The 18,551-nt window shown below is 52.0% G+C and overlaps 1 protein-coding gene across 1 annotated transcript in view; it reads left to right on the forward strand.

Moving 5' to 3' along the window:
* Positions 1 to 15: 15 nt before the first annotated feature.
* The window catches only part of GFOD1 (Gfo/Idh/MocA-like oxidoreductase domain containing 1), an 89,141-nt gene continuing 70,605 nt past the window's right edge, over positions 16 to 18,551 (forward strand). The window contains exon 1 of the mRNA XM_006141174.2: positions 16 to 359. Within this exon, the coding sequence (XP_006141236.1) occupies positions 107 to 359 (253 nt within the window). The 5' untranslated portion in view covers positions 16 to 106. The remainder of the gene's footprint in view (positions 360 to 18,551) is intronic.

The raw sequence follows: 18,551 nt of genomic DNA on the forward strand, positions 1-18,551 counted from the left end.
GGCGTGTGGGGCTAGGGGAGCCGGTGCAGGACTGGCTAGAGGCGTGCTTGTGCGTGTGTTCGGCTGGAGATCCGGGCGGAGCAGAACCAGGCGGACCTGAGCAGCCATGCTTCCCGGGGTGGGCGTGTTCGGCACCAGCCTCACGGCCCGTGTCATCATCCCGCTGCTGAAAGACGAGGGCTTCGCGGTGAAGGCGCTGTGGGGCCGCACGCAGGAGGAAGCGGAGGAGCTGGCCAAGGAGATGAACGTCCCCTTCTACACCAGCCGCATCGACGAGGTGCTGCTGCACCAGGACGTGGACTTGGTGTGCATCAACCTGCCGCCGCCCCTCACCAGGCAGATCGCCGTCAAAACCCTGGGTGAGCGCCCCCTCCTGCCCTCCAGCCCCCTCTCGGTTCCTTCCCGCTGTCTTTCCAAACAGCCCTCTCCGCGCCCCAGAACCCTACCCTGCATCTGCCGCGCCCGGGGACCTGGCACCCAGATCCCACTCCGAGCGCCCTCCTTCCTCGCCCCTGGCCTTCTCCACTCCCCGCCTCTGCGCTGCCCTCCTGCCTCCTGGCACCACCTGGACTCGCCTCCCCACGTGCGTGTGGCGCGGAGACTGGCGGAGGCGCGTGTTCCGGGGTTGCTAACAACGCGGGGCAGCTGGCGAGCAGTCAGGTTGCTCTGCGGGGAGAGGAAACTGAGTCCCAGCTGTATGTGTGGTGTTGGAGTGCGCGCCTGGGAGAGGCGAGTGCGCGCCCAGACCCGCCGAATAAAGGGCCCCGCACGTGTTGGTTTTTCCTGGGGGCGACCAAGTACCTGCTGCTCAGCGGCTGTGGCGCCCGGCTAGGTCGCTGGTTTCTTTCTGCTATGGGTTAATTTCGTGTGAGACGAGAGCTGTGGCAGTCTGGAATTATTGTGTCCACGTTCAAGGCGAGGATGGCGGGAGTGGATGAATGGGGGGCGGGGAGCTGCAGGATGTTTGTGGGAGTAATAACGCTTTCATGTTTAGATGGGCGCAGTCCTTCCGAGGCTTGGAGGCTTTGTGTCAGCAAAGGCCAGACGCTGCCAGTTTGGTCTGGAAGCATGCGATGGCCGCTCCTTAATTGCCATCAGGAATAGTTCCGAGGCCTGGTGTTGACAAACCGATCTGGGGAGGAGTTCACCAAGGCTCACCATCCTGTCCGCCTACCCTCCCCGGCCGCCCGAACAGTCCCTGAGCTCAAAGCAAACACAAATGCATGTTTTGCCCATCAGCAGTTCTTCCACGCGCCCGAAACAATCCCAGGAAGACTGCTCACTCCTTACTCTTCTAAGAAAACCCATAGCCTATCCTTGCAAGTGGAGGTTTTATTGGTGAAAAAGGAGGATTAAAATAAGATGCCACGATATTACAACTGTTAAAAGGGGAGAACTGGGAAGCAACCCGAAAACATCCCAAACCCCCCTCGTAGTCTAGGCAGGGTTGGAAAGAACGTTACATGTAAAAAAGAAAAAAAAAAACTGGTATGATCCTGGGTAGGAGAAATGTACAACAATTTTAATTCTACCTTCAAAGACCTATGAATAGAATGTAGAACTCCTTTCTGGAAAACCATTTTTATCAGGCCGTTCGTCTGTTGACTCAGATGGGACATCTGATAGCATTTTTGTCTTTTTTTGGAGAGGTTTTTGCTATAGGGCACGTGCAGTCGCCAGAAAGACAGAGAGAGACAGAAAATGAGAAATCACCCCCCAGGGGGGATGGCCAGGCCACAATCCCTTCTCCATTCTCCTCTCGGGATCTTGAGCACACACGCACACAGACCCTGTGTGAGTTTAAGCCACCGGGTCCGGGACTCAAACCACAGTCAACTATGTGGGAGTCCAGCGACACAGCCATTACACTAACTGCTGGTCCCCTGATAGCATTCTTTAGGCTGCCCAAGGTGGTCATTTTTTTCTTTTTTTTTTCTTTCTTTTTTTTTCTCTTCTTTCCTTTCCTCTTCTTTTCTAGTTATTTTTTACTATAGGGCACATTCACTCAACAGAGAGAGAGAGGGAAAATGAGAAATCACCCCCAAGAGGTGATGGCTACACCACAATCCCTTCTCCTCCATTCTCCTCTTGGGATTTTGGGCACACATACACACACCCATTGTGATTCTCGTCGAACTGCAAAGCAGGCCATGTGGGATACAGTGCCTTAACCTCCATGCCAGCTAGCTGTTGGCTGAAGGTGGTCCTTTTTAACATTAATTTTATTGGGGTTAGCAGGTGGTGTGATGAATGAGGTGCTGGTTAGCAGGTGGTGTGATGAATGAGGTGCTGGACTCCCACATGACCGACTGTGGTTTGAGTCCTGGACCTGGCGGTTCGCTTTCTCACTTTCCCTTTCTCTCTCTCTCACGCGTGTACATGCCCTATAGCAACTTTTAAAAATAGTAATAATTGGAGCCCAGCAGATGTCATGGTGGTTAGAGTGCTGGCTTTCCACATGGTTGACCAAGGTTTGATTCCTGGGCCTGGTAGCTTGCTCTCTATGGTCAAGTTAAAAATAATAACAAAATAAAAATAATAAAATAGTAAAAAAATACAAAGACATAAAGTTAAATAAACAAATTTAAGTTGTAGCCTGGTTTCTTTGGCCTCAAGCAGAGTGCCGCTGTGTTCTGTTTCCTTTCTGTCTGATGGAAGGTGTATATGGGGTAGCTCACTTCTTTGTTTTCATCGGATCTGCACATGTCAGGTAGGTTAGAGCCACCCTCTAATATACATCTATTAGGGCAATTTGTATAATGCCAGTCTCTAAGCCCTGTGTACACTACAGGGCTCAGTACTAGCTAGGACAGAAAGAACTTGGAACTTCGCCTTGACAGGGTAGAGGCCTGCAGGTCAGACCACAGAGGAAAATGGGAGCAAGACAGTGGCAATTCAGGCAACAAGGCCGCTCTTGTTTCCTGACCATCTCTGGCACTTAGGCCGTGGAAATATTTGGGGAATCCGGCTTTAAGGGACATGGCACAGATGAAACATTTCCAGATACTTCTGTTTCTTGTTTTCAAAAATTTCTGATTTTCTTTTTTTAGTTGAAGAAGCAAATGTGAATTACTGCTTCAAAACCAAGTGTCCCAGGCATAAGAAGTGGATTCAGCTGAATAATCCTGATTAAGAAATATGGTTTTGTGGGACCAGCAGTTAGGGTAATGGCTATGTCACTGGACTCCCATGTAGTCGACCGCGGTTCAAGTCCTGGACCCGGTGGCTTAAACTCACGCTGGGAGCGTGTGCATGTGTGCCCGAGATCCTGAGAGGAGAATGGAGGAGAAGGGATTGCAGCGTGGCCATCCCCCCCGGGGGGTGATTTCTTGCTTTCTATCTCTCTGTCTCTCTCTCTCTGTCTGGTGAGCACACGCGCCCTATAGCAAAAACCTTTCCAAAAAAAAAAAGAAAGAAATACAATTTTGTTCCTGTGTCCATGGAAGCTATTGGGTTTTTTTGTTTTATTTTGTCTTGTTTTTTGACTCTTGCTTTTGCATAAAATTCAAGGTAGTCTGATTATAGAAAATGCAAGGCACTTGCTTAAGCTGGGTCTGGACTTCCACCTTGTTCTGGACTTGATCTTCAGTGGAAAATCCCTAGAGCAGTTTCTTAGTTGAGCTGCGAGAACAGTGGGGTGGTCGTCTTGGTCTGCTTCACAGTCATGGTTAGAGGTTCGACACTCTGACACAGGAAGTGAAAAACCCCAAACAGTTATCAGGCTGGCCTGGCCGTTGGGGGTTTACAGATACTATGTTTGCACGCAGTTGACATGAGCCAACGTTGGACTTGTCCTGGAGAATTGTCCTTCTTTGGGCAAAGGCCTGGGCTTTGAGTTGTTTGCCCAGGGATGGCAGGAGCTCTGTGCCCTCCACTCATTCTCATAACTGCTCACAGGCCTGAGGAAGTGAGGGGCTGTGCTATAAAAGGATGAAACGGTGACACAGGAGAACCACACACATCCTCCTTTAATTTCTAGACATTTCCTTGAAATCCCTACCTTAGTGAATGAGGCCTTTCTCTGGTGTAGAGATACGGCCTACTGTGCATACTTCTACACTATCCAGAACTGCCTCTTGTTTTTTAAAAGAATTCTTAAACAATTAAATGAATGAATATTATTGTAATTTGTTATAGGACGCATGTGCCCACCAGAGAGAACCAGAGAGTGAGGGAAAGTGAGAAGGCAAGCCAGTAGGTTCAGGACTCAAACCATGGTTGGCCAGGACTCAAACATGGTTGGCCATGTGGGAGTCTAGTTCCTTAACCACCATGCCATATCCTGGCCCAAACTGCCTCTTCTAGAGTACCTACCTTGTGCTGGGCAATGTGATAGCGCTGTGTATAAAATGCTTTATTTCATGGCTAAAATAATCTTCTAAGATAGATATGACGCCTATTTAACGAGTGAGGCAAATGGAATTCAGAAACCTGAGTTGACTTGTTCAGGGACAGATGAGGGTAGGTCTTCAAAAGGCTCATGGGAAGTGAGTATTGTGAAGCAACCATGGATAGATTTCAAAAGTTTACACTCAAATAAACTCTTGCTTTAATTTCAGTTTTTCACAAACTCTTTGAAGTCCCTTCGTAGAGCTAGAGATTTGAACCTGCCATCGTCCCCAGAGTCACACCTTCCTCTCCTACCCCAACCCTGCTTCTCACCTGCAGTTCCTCCTGTCCGATGGCAGCAGCCCACATGAGATCGCTCCTCTTCACCCCACTGGTGTAGTCGGACCTCACATCTGGTCGTGACCCCCTCCCGCATTCCTATCTGTATCACCCTCCATGGATTCCAGGTCCCCGCCACCTCCGGTTTTGGATTGGTGCCAGTGTGCCCATTCCTTCCTCCACCTTCCTCAGTGCCATGGGGTGTGCTGGAGAGCTGCAGCCCTGGCCAGGTCTCAGCTTCTCCCTTCAAGATTCCCGCTCTTCCAGGAGAAGCCCCAGCTTCTTGGCATGACAGGCAAGAGATGGCTTCTGATAGGTCTGGCCAGCCCCATGGCCTGCCAGCCATTCCAGAACCCCATGGGCTGGTGTTTCCCTGAGTGGGTCCTGGTGGCTCAGAGATCATGCATGGAGCAGGACTGCCCTTCTCCCGGTGTTGTGACTGAGACTTGGCCTGAGTGATGCCTCCTCCCGGAATCCTTTTCCCAAGCTTTAATGTGTTCTTAGCACCAAAGTGCTTTTTTTTTTTGGGGGGGGTAAAGTTTATCTGTTTTTTTTTGTTTTTGTTTTTGTTCGTTTGTTTTTTTGAGAGATTTTTGCTATAGGGCGCATGCACTCACCAGAGAGACAGAAAGAGACAAGGTGAGAAATCACCCCCCAAGGGGGATTGCCACACTGGAATCCCTTCTCCTCCATTCTCCTCTAGGGATCTTGGGCACACATGCACACGCGCTCGGCGTGAGTTTAAGCCACCAGGTCTAGGACTCGAACCGCAGTCGACTACATGAAAGTCCAGCAACATAGCCATTATGTCAACTGCTGGTGTCCTTGAAGTTTATCTTTTTTAGAAGTTCATTTACTTCTTCCAGAGCAAAAGAGACAGAGAGACAGAGACAGAGACACAGCACCCCCAGAGGGTCCTGCTGTTACAATCCACTCTCAGCTTCAGCCAGCCACAGGTCATGGGCCAGCAGCTACCCAGTGCGCTCAGGGAGGTCCCCGGACAAAAATCAGTACCCTTCCCATGGATGTCAGCCCTGCCAGGCATCACAGTTCCCTGCTGCACCATTGCCTCGTTCAGACCCCATCTTTCCTGTATTTCAGTGTATTTGCTTAAGGCTTAAGACTTAGGGACTAGCAGTGGTGTAATGGTTATGTTGCTGGACTCCCACATAGTCGACCGCAGTTCGAGTCCCGGACCCTCTTATTTTGGATCAATCCGACTTTATTTAACCAGCTCCCTATCCCTCACCATTTAGGTCACTTCCAGTCTGTTGCTTACACAAACTAGCAGGGAATGAGCTTGGGCAGAAGGCACTGTGCTCACACCTAGTGTGCAGGACGGACATGCACATTGCGGGTCGGAGAGTGTGTGCTCATTTCGTTTAGCAAAGACATTGCCCAATTAACGGCAGCTGACATGAGGCTGCATTTCGTCGGTTTCCTCTGCTTCTCCCTGTACGGTCCTTGACTCCAGTGTCTGAGGCAGGGGTGGGGTGGTCTTGCTGACCTCTCTGTCCAGGGCAGCATGGGCTCAGGGACAGCCCAACCCCCCAGGAAGCCTTTGGGGTGTCAAAACCTGCCTCCAGTTCTCCTTGCACAGCGAGCGGCCCAGCCCACCTAGACTAATGCAGCAAAGCTGCCCAGCTGCCCACTGTGTCCTGTGTTCGTTCATCCGTCTGTCCGTCTGTCCGTCTTTCCTTCCTTCCTTCCTCTCTCTTTTATTATTTTTATTTTTTATTTTAAGCTTCCAGGGCCAGGATTCAAACCCTCAGTTGGCCACCTGGGATCTAGCTCCCTTAATCGCTAGGCCGTGAGGCCAGCCCCAGTTTTGTTCCTCGTGTTGTCTACTTTGTACACAATGGGGAAAGTGACATGTACATGGCTCTGTGTCACTCCCTTGACACGTTGAGCTCCTAACCCACGGAACCGGAAACTTAATCCCCCTGGCCTGAGGTGGCCCTGGGTCGCCATCTCTCCTACCCCAAGGATGACGGCACAGTGACCTGGACCCACCACCCTCCAGCCACCCCCAGCGCACCACCTTGCTCCTGATGCATTGGCCTGGAAGCTTCTCCCCTCGCTTCTTCCAATGGCGAAGGCTCCTTCTTACTTTCAAGTTTCAGCCAACTGTTACCGTGGGAGGAAGGCCTTTCTGGATCCTTCTTTTCTTCCTGATTGCCACACCCCCTCACAGCTTGCAACTTGCTCCTTCGTTGGCCTGGTTGGCTTCTTTGGCACTTGTCACCCCAGGTAGAACATGAGTTCCCCTAGGGTAGGGCCCGTGTCTGCTTTGCTCCCCGGGGTAGCCAGATCCCTCCTAAACACTGCAGGCACTTGGCCACCTCGCGGGCTCACTATACACATTTGTGGAATGCCACGTGAGTGCATTTTCATGGAACGAGTGCGTAGGTGGAAGGTCACAGGCTATAGACACACCAGTTTGTCCCTGCGCAGTAGCCAGGTGACTTTCAAACTTTACCTTACATTTGCATTGCCTGGGGATCTCTTCAGAATGTGGATTCCAGGGAATGTCTCTCCAGACGTAGAGATGAGATGGCTCTCTGCCACTGGGGACAGGCGACAGCCTCTGCTGTGAGTAATTATCCTGGCGGAGGGGCGGCCCTGTGTGCAGTGTGACAGCAGCCGTGCTCCAGAGCCCTGTGCCAGCCTTTGGAGGCAGCAGTGCAGACTCCCTTGGAGAAGCTTCTCCAGGGGAGGGGTGAGTAAGACTGAGCTTTGGTCTTGCCTCACAATGACCTTGGCGTCCTTAGTGGGGCCCTGGGGCAGTCGCTCTGTCCTGTCCAGCTTCATGGGGTCAGTCAGTACCAACCTAATGTTCAGGAGGGCAGCTGGGACAGGGGTGGGAGCTGGGGAGGAAGCGGCTTTGAGGCAGGCCTTGGCTGGCCACGGCCTCTGATTAAGGCTGCAGATTGTGAAAACAGCCTCCTTGGGCTTGAGCATCCCCATTCCGAAATTCCTGCAAACCCACATCTCCAGTTCTCCCTCAGGACCCTTCTGGGCCTATCCCTCCTTCAGCACTGTATGAGACAGACATGGCGTTTTTCACCCTGGAAACCCCACTCCGTTCCTGCCCCTGAGCCCCTCAGAAGATGGTTCTGATCTCCCCGTTTGGTGTAGAGTTGAGGAAGCTCTGGAGCATTTATGGAAATGAAGACATGCTGGAAAACGAGGCCCTGACCATCTCCGTCCGTCTCCCTGAAATACTGCCGCTGAGTGGTCACTGTAGGGATTCTGAGTGGTCACTGTAGGGATGCTGAGTGGTCACTGTAGGGATGCTGAGTGGTCACTGTAGGGATGCTGTCTGGCTTTGAAAACGTGCAGTTCTGCAGAAGGATTGGGTGAAAAGGAGTTAACCAGAGAGGTTGGGCATGTTGGTACTTGAAAGCAGGGAAGAACAGTAACCACCAAAAGTGGATGGAAATAGCATGTTTTAGGGGTTTTACCAAGAAATACACAGGCAGTGAGTTACGAAGGCCCAGCGAAGAGCACTGTCGTTTGATTCCTTGCTCCACAAAGCTCAGGGAGATGGGGAGGAGGGACTGGCTACTGCCGGGTGCCCATCCTTCCCGAGCCTCAGTGTTCTTGCCAATGAAGTGGAGAGAGGGTCGGTGTAACAATCGCAGGGAGAGCGAGTACATAAGGACCTAGCTTGTGGGCCCCTCCGTTACTGCATCAGCTCAGTAAGCATGGCCTTTTATTTGATGTATTATTACTATTTTTTAAGAGAGATTTTTTTGCTATAGGGCATGTGCGCTCACTGGAGAGACAGAGACAGAGAGTCCGAAAGTGAGAACTCACTCCCCAGGGGGAATGCCCACGCTACATTCTCTTCTCCTCCATTCTCTAGGGATTCTGGGCACACATGCATATGTGCCCGGTGTGACTCTTAAGCCGCTGAGTCCGGGACTCGAACCGCAGTCAGCTACGTGGGAATTCAGCTACGTGGGAGTCCAGCAGCACAGCCATTGTGCCATCTGCTGGTCCCAATATTGCTTTTTATTTCTCCTTAACGTGAAGAGTTCTTTAGCTGATTCTAAATGGTGCTTTTAAAGAGATCCATCGCCCCATCTTTTCTTCCCTTTCCTTTTCATTTGGTAGTGGGTGCATGCACTCACTGGAGAGACCCTGAGAAAGAGAGAGAGAGAGAATGAAAGAAAGCGAGAAGTTACACCACAATCTCTTCGGTTCCACTTCTCCTTTCAGGGTTTTGGGCCAGGAGTGTTTTCTAAGCCGCTGGGTCTAAGACTCGAACTGTACATTTGACCATGTGGGATCCATCACCTTAACCACCACACCACCTGTTGGCCCTAATTATTTTTAAAATTTTACTTATTTATTTATTTTTCCTTGTACGCTTGACAGAGAGAGAGAGAGAGAGGGGTATGGGCATACCACAGTCCTTTCTTCTGTTTTTCTATCTTATCAGTATCGGGAGCATTCACACACTCTGGGCGCAGTCTTCAAGTGACGGGGCTGAGCTCCGAAACTCAGTTGGCCACGTGGGATCCAGCTTCCTGGGTACAGCGCCTAACCACTGCGCTATGGGGTTGTCCTGATACATGTTTTTAAATACACGTTGGGAGAGTAGATACATGTGGCCACCTGCGTAGGGTTTAGGGGGTCATCTTCCCATCTGCAAACCTTCACTGAGAGCATGCAGCGTGTACCTACAGGCCACAGGGCATCGGCCCTTAGCACTCAAGTGTCAGCGTAGGTCCTAGAAGGCACTGGGGGAAAAAGACTGAGGTCCCAGGAGAAGAGAGTGTCCTGCCTCTAGACTCCCTTTGTACCGGAAGCTGCTTCGTCACCTCTTCCCGGCCCTAAACCTGCCAGCTGGCCCTGCCGATTTTGGACTTACCAGCCCTAGAATCACGTGATTCCATTCATTTAAAACAACCGCCCCCACCAGACACACGCACATGCATGCACGGACATGCACACTCTGATGGTCCAATTTCTCTGGAGAACCGTGACTCCTGGAGACCATCAGGCCAGATAACCTCGGGATGAGGCCCCTGGAGGCCCAGTCACATGAGTACATGTCGGGAAAGTCTTGTCAGTGGAGAAATTACGCTAGCCGGTCCAGCTGGGGGACACTCTGGGAAAGCCTCCACTCTTAAGTCTCATCCTCCCAGCTGGAAGACCATAAAGGCAAAAAGTTCTTTCAAAAGTTCAGGTCAGGCTGAAGCTAAGGGGGATATCGGCCAAAGGCTGTCACCCCTCACCACGTCGGCACTTCACCCCGCCCATTCTAGACCTGTCTGCAGCTTGTGGGGAAGCTGGCCTCCGGAGATCAGCAAGTCTGGGATGCCCTGGAGTTAAGACTTTTCCAAAATTTTGGGGGCCTGCAGATGGCCTGGCGGTTAAGGGTGCAGGACTCCCACATGGCTGACCACAGATCAAATCCTGGACCTGGCGGCTTGCTTTCTCACTCTCTCTCTCTCTCACTCACTCTGTCCCTCTCTGGTCAAATCAAACTAAATAAATAAAATGAATAATGCAAAAAAAATTGCTGATGCCCTGTAAGGCAGTTGAGTAACACCCTCTCACCCATGTTGGATTGAAAGCTAGCCCCTTGGGTAGCTTACAGTAGCAGTCTACAAAGGGCACGCAGACAAAGGGGAAAGTGAAGAAAACGTTTTCACAGACCCTCCCTCACCCAAAGTGCTGTGCGTGTGAGTGGGACACTTGTAGTGGGCTGGGCCCTGGAAGGGTCTTTGTCCAATAGCCTACGACTTCATAGACCAGCTTTTGTTTGTTTTTCTAAATGGGGAACTTGAGTTTGAGATTAGATATGAAAAGCACAGACCCAGTGAGGAAAGGCCACCCTTGTCCCCAGGGCCCCTTCCCCTCAGGGAGCACCAGGAAGTGGCCCTGTGGGTCATGAATGAGAGCTGAGGAAGAGGGTTCTCCAGAGCTGGAGTGGCTCAGGAAGGCCTCTGGGAGGAGGTACATCTCTACCTGGATCAAGAGGAAGGGGGAGAGCCTGGCCCCATGGCCTAGTGGTTACGGGAGCCAGACCCCACATGGCCGACTGGGATTTGAATCCTGGCCCTGGCATCTTGAAACACATGCTGGGCATGCGTGTACGTGCCCTGACAGGATAAGAAATGGAAGAGAAAAGATTGCAGCATAACCATGCCCCATGAGGGGTGCTTTGTCTGTCTGTCCATCAGTCTTCCTCTCTGACACTTTCTGACAGGATGGAGAAATGGAAGAGAAGGGATTGCAGTGTGGCCATGCCCCATGAGGGGTGCTTTGTCTGTCTGTCTGTCAGTCTTTCTCTCTGACACTTTCTGACAGGATGGAGAAATGGAAGAGAAGGGATTGCAGTGTGACCATGTCCCATGAGGGGTGCTTTTGTCTGTCTGTCTGTCAGTCTTTCTCTCTGACACTTTCTGACAGGATGGAGAAATGGAAGAGAAGGGATTGCAGTGTGGCCATGCCCCATGAGGGGTGCTTTGTCTGTCTGTCCATCAGTCTTCCTCTCTGACACTTTCTGACAGGATGGAGAAATGGAAGAGAAGGGATTGCAGTGTGGCCATGCCCCATGAGGGGTGCTTTGTCTGTCTGTCCATCAGTCTTCCTCTCTGACACTTTCTGACAGGATGGAGAAATGGAAGAGAAGGGATTGCAGTGTGGCCATGCCCCATGAGGGGTGCTTTGTCTGTCTGTCCATCAGTCTTCCTCTCTGACACTTTCTGACAGGATGGAGAAATGGAAGAGAAGGGATTGCAGTGTGGCCATGCCCCATGAGGGGTGCTTTGTCTGTCTGTCCATCAGTCTTCCTCTCTGACACTTTCTGACAGGATGGAGAAATGGAAGAGAAGGGATTGCAGTGTGGCCATGCCCAAGGGAGGTTGCTTTCTCCTTCTCCTTCTCCTTTTCCCTATCCCTTTCTCTGTCCTCTGAGGCCAGCACACGTGCCCTCTGGCAATTAAATAGAAGGAGGAGAAGGAAGGACTTAAAGGATTGTGAAGGATGGTGTCGGAGCTCCAGGCCCAGCTCCCTCCTGAAGGAATGGCCAGTTCTGTAGCAGCACTCTGGCGGTAGGCTTGTTTCCCACGGCTGCCTGCCAAGGACAACGTTAGACGGTTTCAGAAGGTCTCCAACTCTAACACTGGTTTTCTCCATCAGCAGTAAGTGCCATTTGAACCTTCTCTTTCCTCAGACCTCAAAGGGTGACAGTAACAAGTGACAGAGTGTTGGGGTTGGCCAGGAGACAGCTCACATGAGTGTGGAAAGAACCCGGCAGACAGGAGCCCAATGGCCACCTTCTGGGGTGTGGAGAGAGCTGCGAAAGTCGTAGTCATCCAGCTCCGTGTGGGAAGGGGTCAGGCTGCCCTCTGGAGGGGTCAGGACAGCTGCGAGGAAGACGTGAACGGGCCCAGCACTGGGCTCTGTGTTCCCTTGTAGACCATCTTGAGCCCCGGGGATTGAAGTTAGTGCTCAGATGTAGTCATGACTGATGAGAGGGGTAAGGATGCAGGGGTCTCCGTGGAGGGGATTCAGTGTACGTTGCGTGGACATCCCACTCACATCAGCACCCGGAGGCGAGCTCCTGGGGGCTGTGACTGTGGGACTACCTCAGTGGAGACGCCGTCGTGGGAGATCATTTTAGGAAGGGGCCACAGCGGTGGAGTAGGTACTAAGATCTTTGCTTGGGATCCAGAGGTCAGTCAACAGAGCCTGGTGGGTTTACAGCTTTGACTAATGTTTTTTTGTTGTTGTTGTTTTTAGAGAGAGTTTGTTTTTTTTTTTGCTATAGGGTATTCATGCTCGCCAGAGAGAGACAGAGAGACAGAAAGTGAGAAATCACTCACCCTTGGGGGGATGGCCATGCTGTAATCCCTTCTCCTCCATTCTCCTCTCAGGATTTTGGGCATGCATGCACACACACCTGGTGTGAGTTTTAAGCTGCCAGATCCAGGCTGGAACTGCAGTTGGCTATGTGGAGTCCAGCAATGTAACCATTTTGCCATCTGCTGGTCCAGCTTTGGTTAATCTTGTAAAGGATCCCCAGATGTGACACATTGGCTGTCGTCACTGCTCTACTTCAGAAACAAGGTTGCTGGTTCTAATTGGTGTCTTCCTGGTGATGGTGAAGTGGTGTCAGTGGAGAAAGTCAACCAGCTGTAAGAGCTGTCCCATCAGACTTCAAAAAGCCCCAGGGACTGAGATGACCATGTGGGAGTCTGACGGGATGAACCCCGGCTTTGGCACATGCTATATGGCCATTGGCCCTTCCCTTAACTCTTCTGAGCCTCGATTTCTTTATCTATAAATAGGGATTAAAAAAAAAAAGTACCTCACTCACAAGGTTGCTGACTGTGTAGGGCTGTGTTTATAACGAGCACTCAGTAGAGGCCGAAGGTGGCATGGTGGTTAAGGCACTGGACTCTCACATGACCAACCTCGGTTTGAGTCCTGAACCCAATGGCTTGAAAATCACACTGGGCACATGTGTGTGTGCCCAAATTCCGAGAGGAGAATGGAGGAGAAGGGACTGTGCTGTGGTCATCCCCCTGGGGAATGCTATTTCACTTTCCCTCTCACTGTCTCTCTCTTTCTGTATCTCTCTGGCTAGTGCACATGCCCTGCGGCCCAAACCTTCAACAAGAAGTGCTCGGTAAATATGAGTGTTCTGCTTAACGAGAACGCATGGTGGGAAGCTACTGTCCATTCGTTCTTTCCTCGGGCAGGTATGGACTAAGCACTGCTGTAGACAAGACCCCCTGTGTTACAACGGGGTAGCGGTTAACACCTGCGACTCTTTATATTTACATAAAGTTAAGCTAAATAAGGTGAAGAATTCATTTCCTCAGTTGTCCCAGCCACAGTTCAGGTGCTCACGGGGCACATGTGATGGCTGCGGGGACCGTGAGGGACCAGGCAGCACAAGACCTTCTGTGCTTGAGGAGAGTTCTCTTGGACGGCATTGATCTGGAGGCTGGGGGTCCAGCAGTGAGCAGAGCAGTCATTGATTCTTGATCGAAGCATGGACTTAATAAAATTTCTTTCTTTCTTGAAACAGAGAGAGAGAGAGAGAGACAGACAGACCCTTGACAGGGTCTCACCATGCGGTGTTCCCTGCCCACCCTCCACCTCCTGCCTTCCATCCAGCCAGCATCATGGGTGTTCTCTGGGTGTTTGGGCTGACCTGGGAACTGAACCCAGGCCTTCCCATATGGCTGCGTATCATGCTTGTGCCACTATAGCTAGGCCTGAAGAAGAATTTTTTCCTTAGGTTTTTGCCATAGGGGATGTGCACTCGCCAGACAGAGACAGAGGGAAAGTGAGAACTCACCCCTAGGTGGAAGGCCACACCATAGTCCCTTCTCCTCTCAAGATTTTGGGCCTGGATGCACACATGCCCAGTGTGAGTTTCAGGCCGCCCTGTCTGGGTCTTGAACCATGGTCAGCTCTATGGATATCTAGTGCCTTCATCGCCACGTCCCCTGCTGGGCCTGAATGTGGATTTCTGAGGAACCCAGCCATGTTGGGGTGTCTCCTTTTCTCCTGGGAATGCAGTGTTAGTTTACACCTGGGTTATTGGCATCTGGACACTCATGAGCAGAGCTTTAACGAGGCCTGGCACAGGCTTAGCCATTGATGAGTGGGGACCGCTCTATGAAGAAGAAAGAGGCACTGTGGAAATCTCAGGGGTCCCTTAGATGTAGGGGCGAGTAATCCTCCCGTCCCACCCACATCCCCAGGTTGATTAAAGGCCTTGGGGTGGAGAGGGCTCAGGCCAGGGCAGAAGGATGCCAGGGCTGGATTTCTGGCTTCACTCACAGGCGACGCCTACCTGACCCTCTCAGCATCCCGGGAGGGAGAGAAATCTTCCTTCTGGACTTCGTAGAGGCTGAAGCACAGAGAAGCAAAGGGGTGCAGGGACTACCCAGGGGGCGGTGGGGATGAGATGGCCTCCTAAGCCCGCAAGAGCCTTCCAGAACACTCCCTATCTGGAGCCTGGGACCTGGGCTGGGGGAAGTACTGACCCTGGGGAGAGGCTGTTCCCCGCTCTGCTGCCCCCGATCCGTACACCTGCCGCAGGAAGCCAGGGTTCTGACTATTCCTTCGCTCTCCACCCTCCAGCCCTGCCCTGAGCTGGAAGGGGAGGGCTAGATAAATACGAAAGCGGGAAGCCTCCACTGGCGGGTGCTTACTATCCTGCTAATTATACGGTCTTTTTTGTTGTTCTTTGAGTCCCATTAACGCTGTGAAAGCAGGATCCATTTGTCTGAGCATCCCTCGGGGATCTGGGACCGCTACACTCCAGCTCGCCGCAGCTCGGAGGGAGAGGCGTGTGTGCATTTGCGAGGGTGTGAACACACGCGTGCTGGGGTGTGCTTCCCACAGGAGGTCTCGTGGCGGACGTGGGGGCCAGGTGGCGAGGTTAGGCGACTTGGTATTTACATGTGTTCCTGGCGCAGTTCTCATCTCCTACGTGAATATGAGTAATCACAAGTGGGCGGGTGGAGGAGGAGAGTCTGTCCCCTGCTGTCTCTTCCCCCTTTCCGGTACAGCTGGGCCGGGGCCAGACTGTGATGTGGTGCGAGGACACGCAACTCTGGGAGGCCGACCCAAGCGGGGAGGTTCTGGGTTTAAATCCAGAGATCTCCCTCTGTGCACTGGATGCATGCATGCCCACGGTCTGGGCTGGTTGAAGCTGGGGTAGATCGCAGTATCGAGACCCTACTTGGGGTGCTGTCTCTCTGTCTCTTTCTATTTGCCAGGGAGCACGTGCGATTGCCAGAGAGAGACAGAGACAGAGAGAGAAGAGGTAGTGCTACCCAGTGGGGCATGGTCATGTCACGTCCTTTCTCCCTTGTCTCTCCATCCTGTTGGGATTCGGGGCACACATGCGCACTCACCCAGCGTGTGTTGTAAGCTGCCAGGGCCAGGACTGGAACCATGCAGTTGGCTGTGTCAGATCTGGCTCTCTTAACCACCAAGGTACAGGGCTGGCTCTCTCTGTCTCTCCATCTGTCTCTCTTGCTTATGAAAGAAGTAAACTTTGAAAAAAGAGGTAGGCCATTAGAGGAAGAAAAAAACAACAGATGTAAAAATACAGGGGAGATGTAAATGAAAAAAATATATTTATTGCATGTCCTTTTCAGAATCATTTCCTCATTATTCCTGTTTGAGCTGAAGAACTGTATTACATGTGCAGGGTAAAACCCTGAAATACAGAAAAAAGGAAAATACAGGGGAGCAAACACACGTGACTATTAGCCTGAGTCTGCTCCCGCCAGCACCACCCACCTGGGACATGTGTTTACACCCACGACGCTGCTCGCAGGAAGCCCTGGGGGACGGGCCGAGAGCCCTGGGGTGCAGCTTGCCTGATGCGCTATGCACAGCTGCTCACGCGTGGGCATAGAGGCAACCTGGCTTTCCCGGGAGGCCCGGGTGGCTCATGCCACCTTTATGTGTGACACTGAGGTTTGCAACCCCTGTTTGCCTGTGCACAGCGGGCCTCCAACCCCAGCCTATGCATGAGGAAAGCCAGGGCCATGTTCAGCAAGCAGCTGACAGTCCCTCTTTTCCCTCCGCCCAGTCAGGATTAAAGTGACATGTGCTTGTCACTTTTAGGTGCTGGGGAAGCCCGAGGGACGAGGGACGAGGGACGAGGGACGAGGGACGGCACTGGTAGCATCCTCTAACAGAACTTCCTCCTGGGGTGCAGCTTGCCTGATGCGCTATGCACAGCTGCTCACGCGTGGGCACAGAGGCAACCCGGCTTTCCTGGGAGGCCCGGGTGGCTCATGCCACCTTCATGTGTGACACTGAGGTTTGCAACCCCTGTTTGCCTGTGCACAGCGGGCCTCCAACCCCAGCCTATGCATGAGGAAAGCCAGGGCCATGTACAGCAAGCAGCTGACACTCCCTCTTTTCCCTCCGCCCAGGGAGGATTAAAGTGACACGTGCTTGTCACTTTTAGGTGCTGGGGAAGCCCAAGGGACGAGGGACGAGCGACAGCACTGGTAGCATCCTCTAACAGAACTTCCTGGCTTGGGCATGTATTAGCTTTCGAATTCATTCGGTATTTTGATTCCCCACCTGGGTATCAAGTGCCAGTGCATAAGGACCTGCAGTGGGCCGTGAGGCGCTGGGAGATGTCAAGGACAGACCAAGGGACTGCGCAGGGTCACGGAAATCTAGAATGAAAGTATGAGTTAGTTTTGGTGCAAGAAATTTTGAAATCCACGCCTAGTTTCTTTATAAGATGCATGTTTCACGTGTCTTATGAAAAATAGTTTATGTATTTATATGTTCTCTGGGAGAGAGGTGAGACAGAGAGAGACAGGAGACAAAGAGACACAGATAAACAGGCACCCCCCCACACACACCCATCGGGTTCTTTTAAGCCATAACTCACCCAGTGCCTTAGCCATCCCTGGATCGTGAGCACAGCCCTGCCCACTGTGCTCAAGGAGGTCTTGGGATGCGGACCTGGGTCCTTTTCTACGTGGGTCCAGTTGGGTCACCATGTGACACCATGTGCCACTGCTTGGCCCCATCCCTGAACTTTTTTTTTTTAAGAGAGATTTTTGCTATAAGGTGCGTATGCTTGCCCAAGAGACAGACAGAGACAGAGAGACAGAAACTGGAAACTTACCCTCCAGGGGGGATGGCCACACCGCAATCCCTTCTCCTTCATTCTCCTCTCGGGATGGCATGTTTCCCAAGCTGCCATCAGGGACTCGAGCCACTTGGTCAGCCATGTGGGATCCGGCCACCTTAACCGCCACACCATGGGCTGGCCCACTGATTGTTTCTAAAAGCCAAAGTAAAAGAAGACACAGTTGTAGGGATAAGATGGCAGAGGAAGGTGTGACACTTTCCTGCTTCGTTCTGGTGCTCTGGGGCCAAGCCCAAGCGATGTTTCCACTGCAGGATGTCATTGAGGCTGTCACCAGCAGCCTCTTTACTGTCCTAGAGGCCACATGGAGACACGCCCACATTCTGAGCAGCCCCCAGTGCAGGCCCACTGTTGACTGTCACAGACCCTGTGGCCAGCACTCGCAGATGAGAGGCCAGGTCTGTGCATCCTCCACTGAGCAGTGAGCGCCACACCCCGGAGACTGGGGGCACCCGGCCCACTGTGGGCTTTGGCTGAAGACAGAGAAAGCAGAGAACCAGAGGGAGAGGGGGTTGGGGACTTGGCATCCCAGTGGGGGGCCATATGGAATACTGCAAAGAACAGCCCTGGCCATCAGAACAGCTGAGTCAGGCCTTGGAGGGACACCTCAGGGAAACTGAGTCTCAGGGGAGGTGAGTGGCTCGTTGGAGTTCCCACAGGCAATGTGAGAGGCAGGTTCAATCCCAGGTCTCTGGAGAGAGTGCCTCCCCCTCATCGGGTCCCTGAATCCCGTGGGGATTTTCCTCCATCCATGAGGAAAATGGGGAAGTTGACTTCTAGGAAGTTCTCCTCGGGAACTAACCTAAAAAGACAACAGTAAAAACACCTCCGAGCGCAGTCATGTTCAGCGAACATTATTTATAATTGATGAAACCAGACTACAGACAAACAGCCGTGTGCGGCCGGGGAAGAACTGGGTGAGTGTGCTAAATACAGCGATGAAATACTGAGCAGCCATCGGGCGGCTGTAGCAATCTGGACTTTTTTTATGATATAAATAAAGAACACAGTAGGATTTGCTTAACCCCCACCCCCTGGAAGTCAAAGTCCGGTAGGTAATCAACCCAAATCCTAATGATAGGATGAAGTGTGGGACTGTGGATGTTTTTCTTCTCTAAATGTTTAGTTTTAAAAATAGAACCACGGGGGCTGGCAGGTGGTGTGGTGGTGGAAGCACTGGACTCCCACATGGCTGACCATGGTTTGAGTCCCT

This window comes from Tupaia chinensis, unplaced genomic scaffold, assembly GCF_000334495.1.
Source record: "Tupaia chinensis unplaced genomic scaffold, TupChi_1.0 Scaffold000048_1, whole genome shotgun sequence".
Taxonomy (NCBI): domain Eukaryota; kingdom Metazoa; phylum Chordata; class Mammalia; order Scandentia; family Tupaiidae; genus Tupaia; species Tupaia belangeri.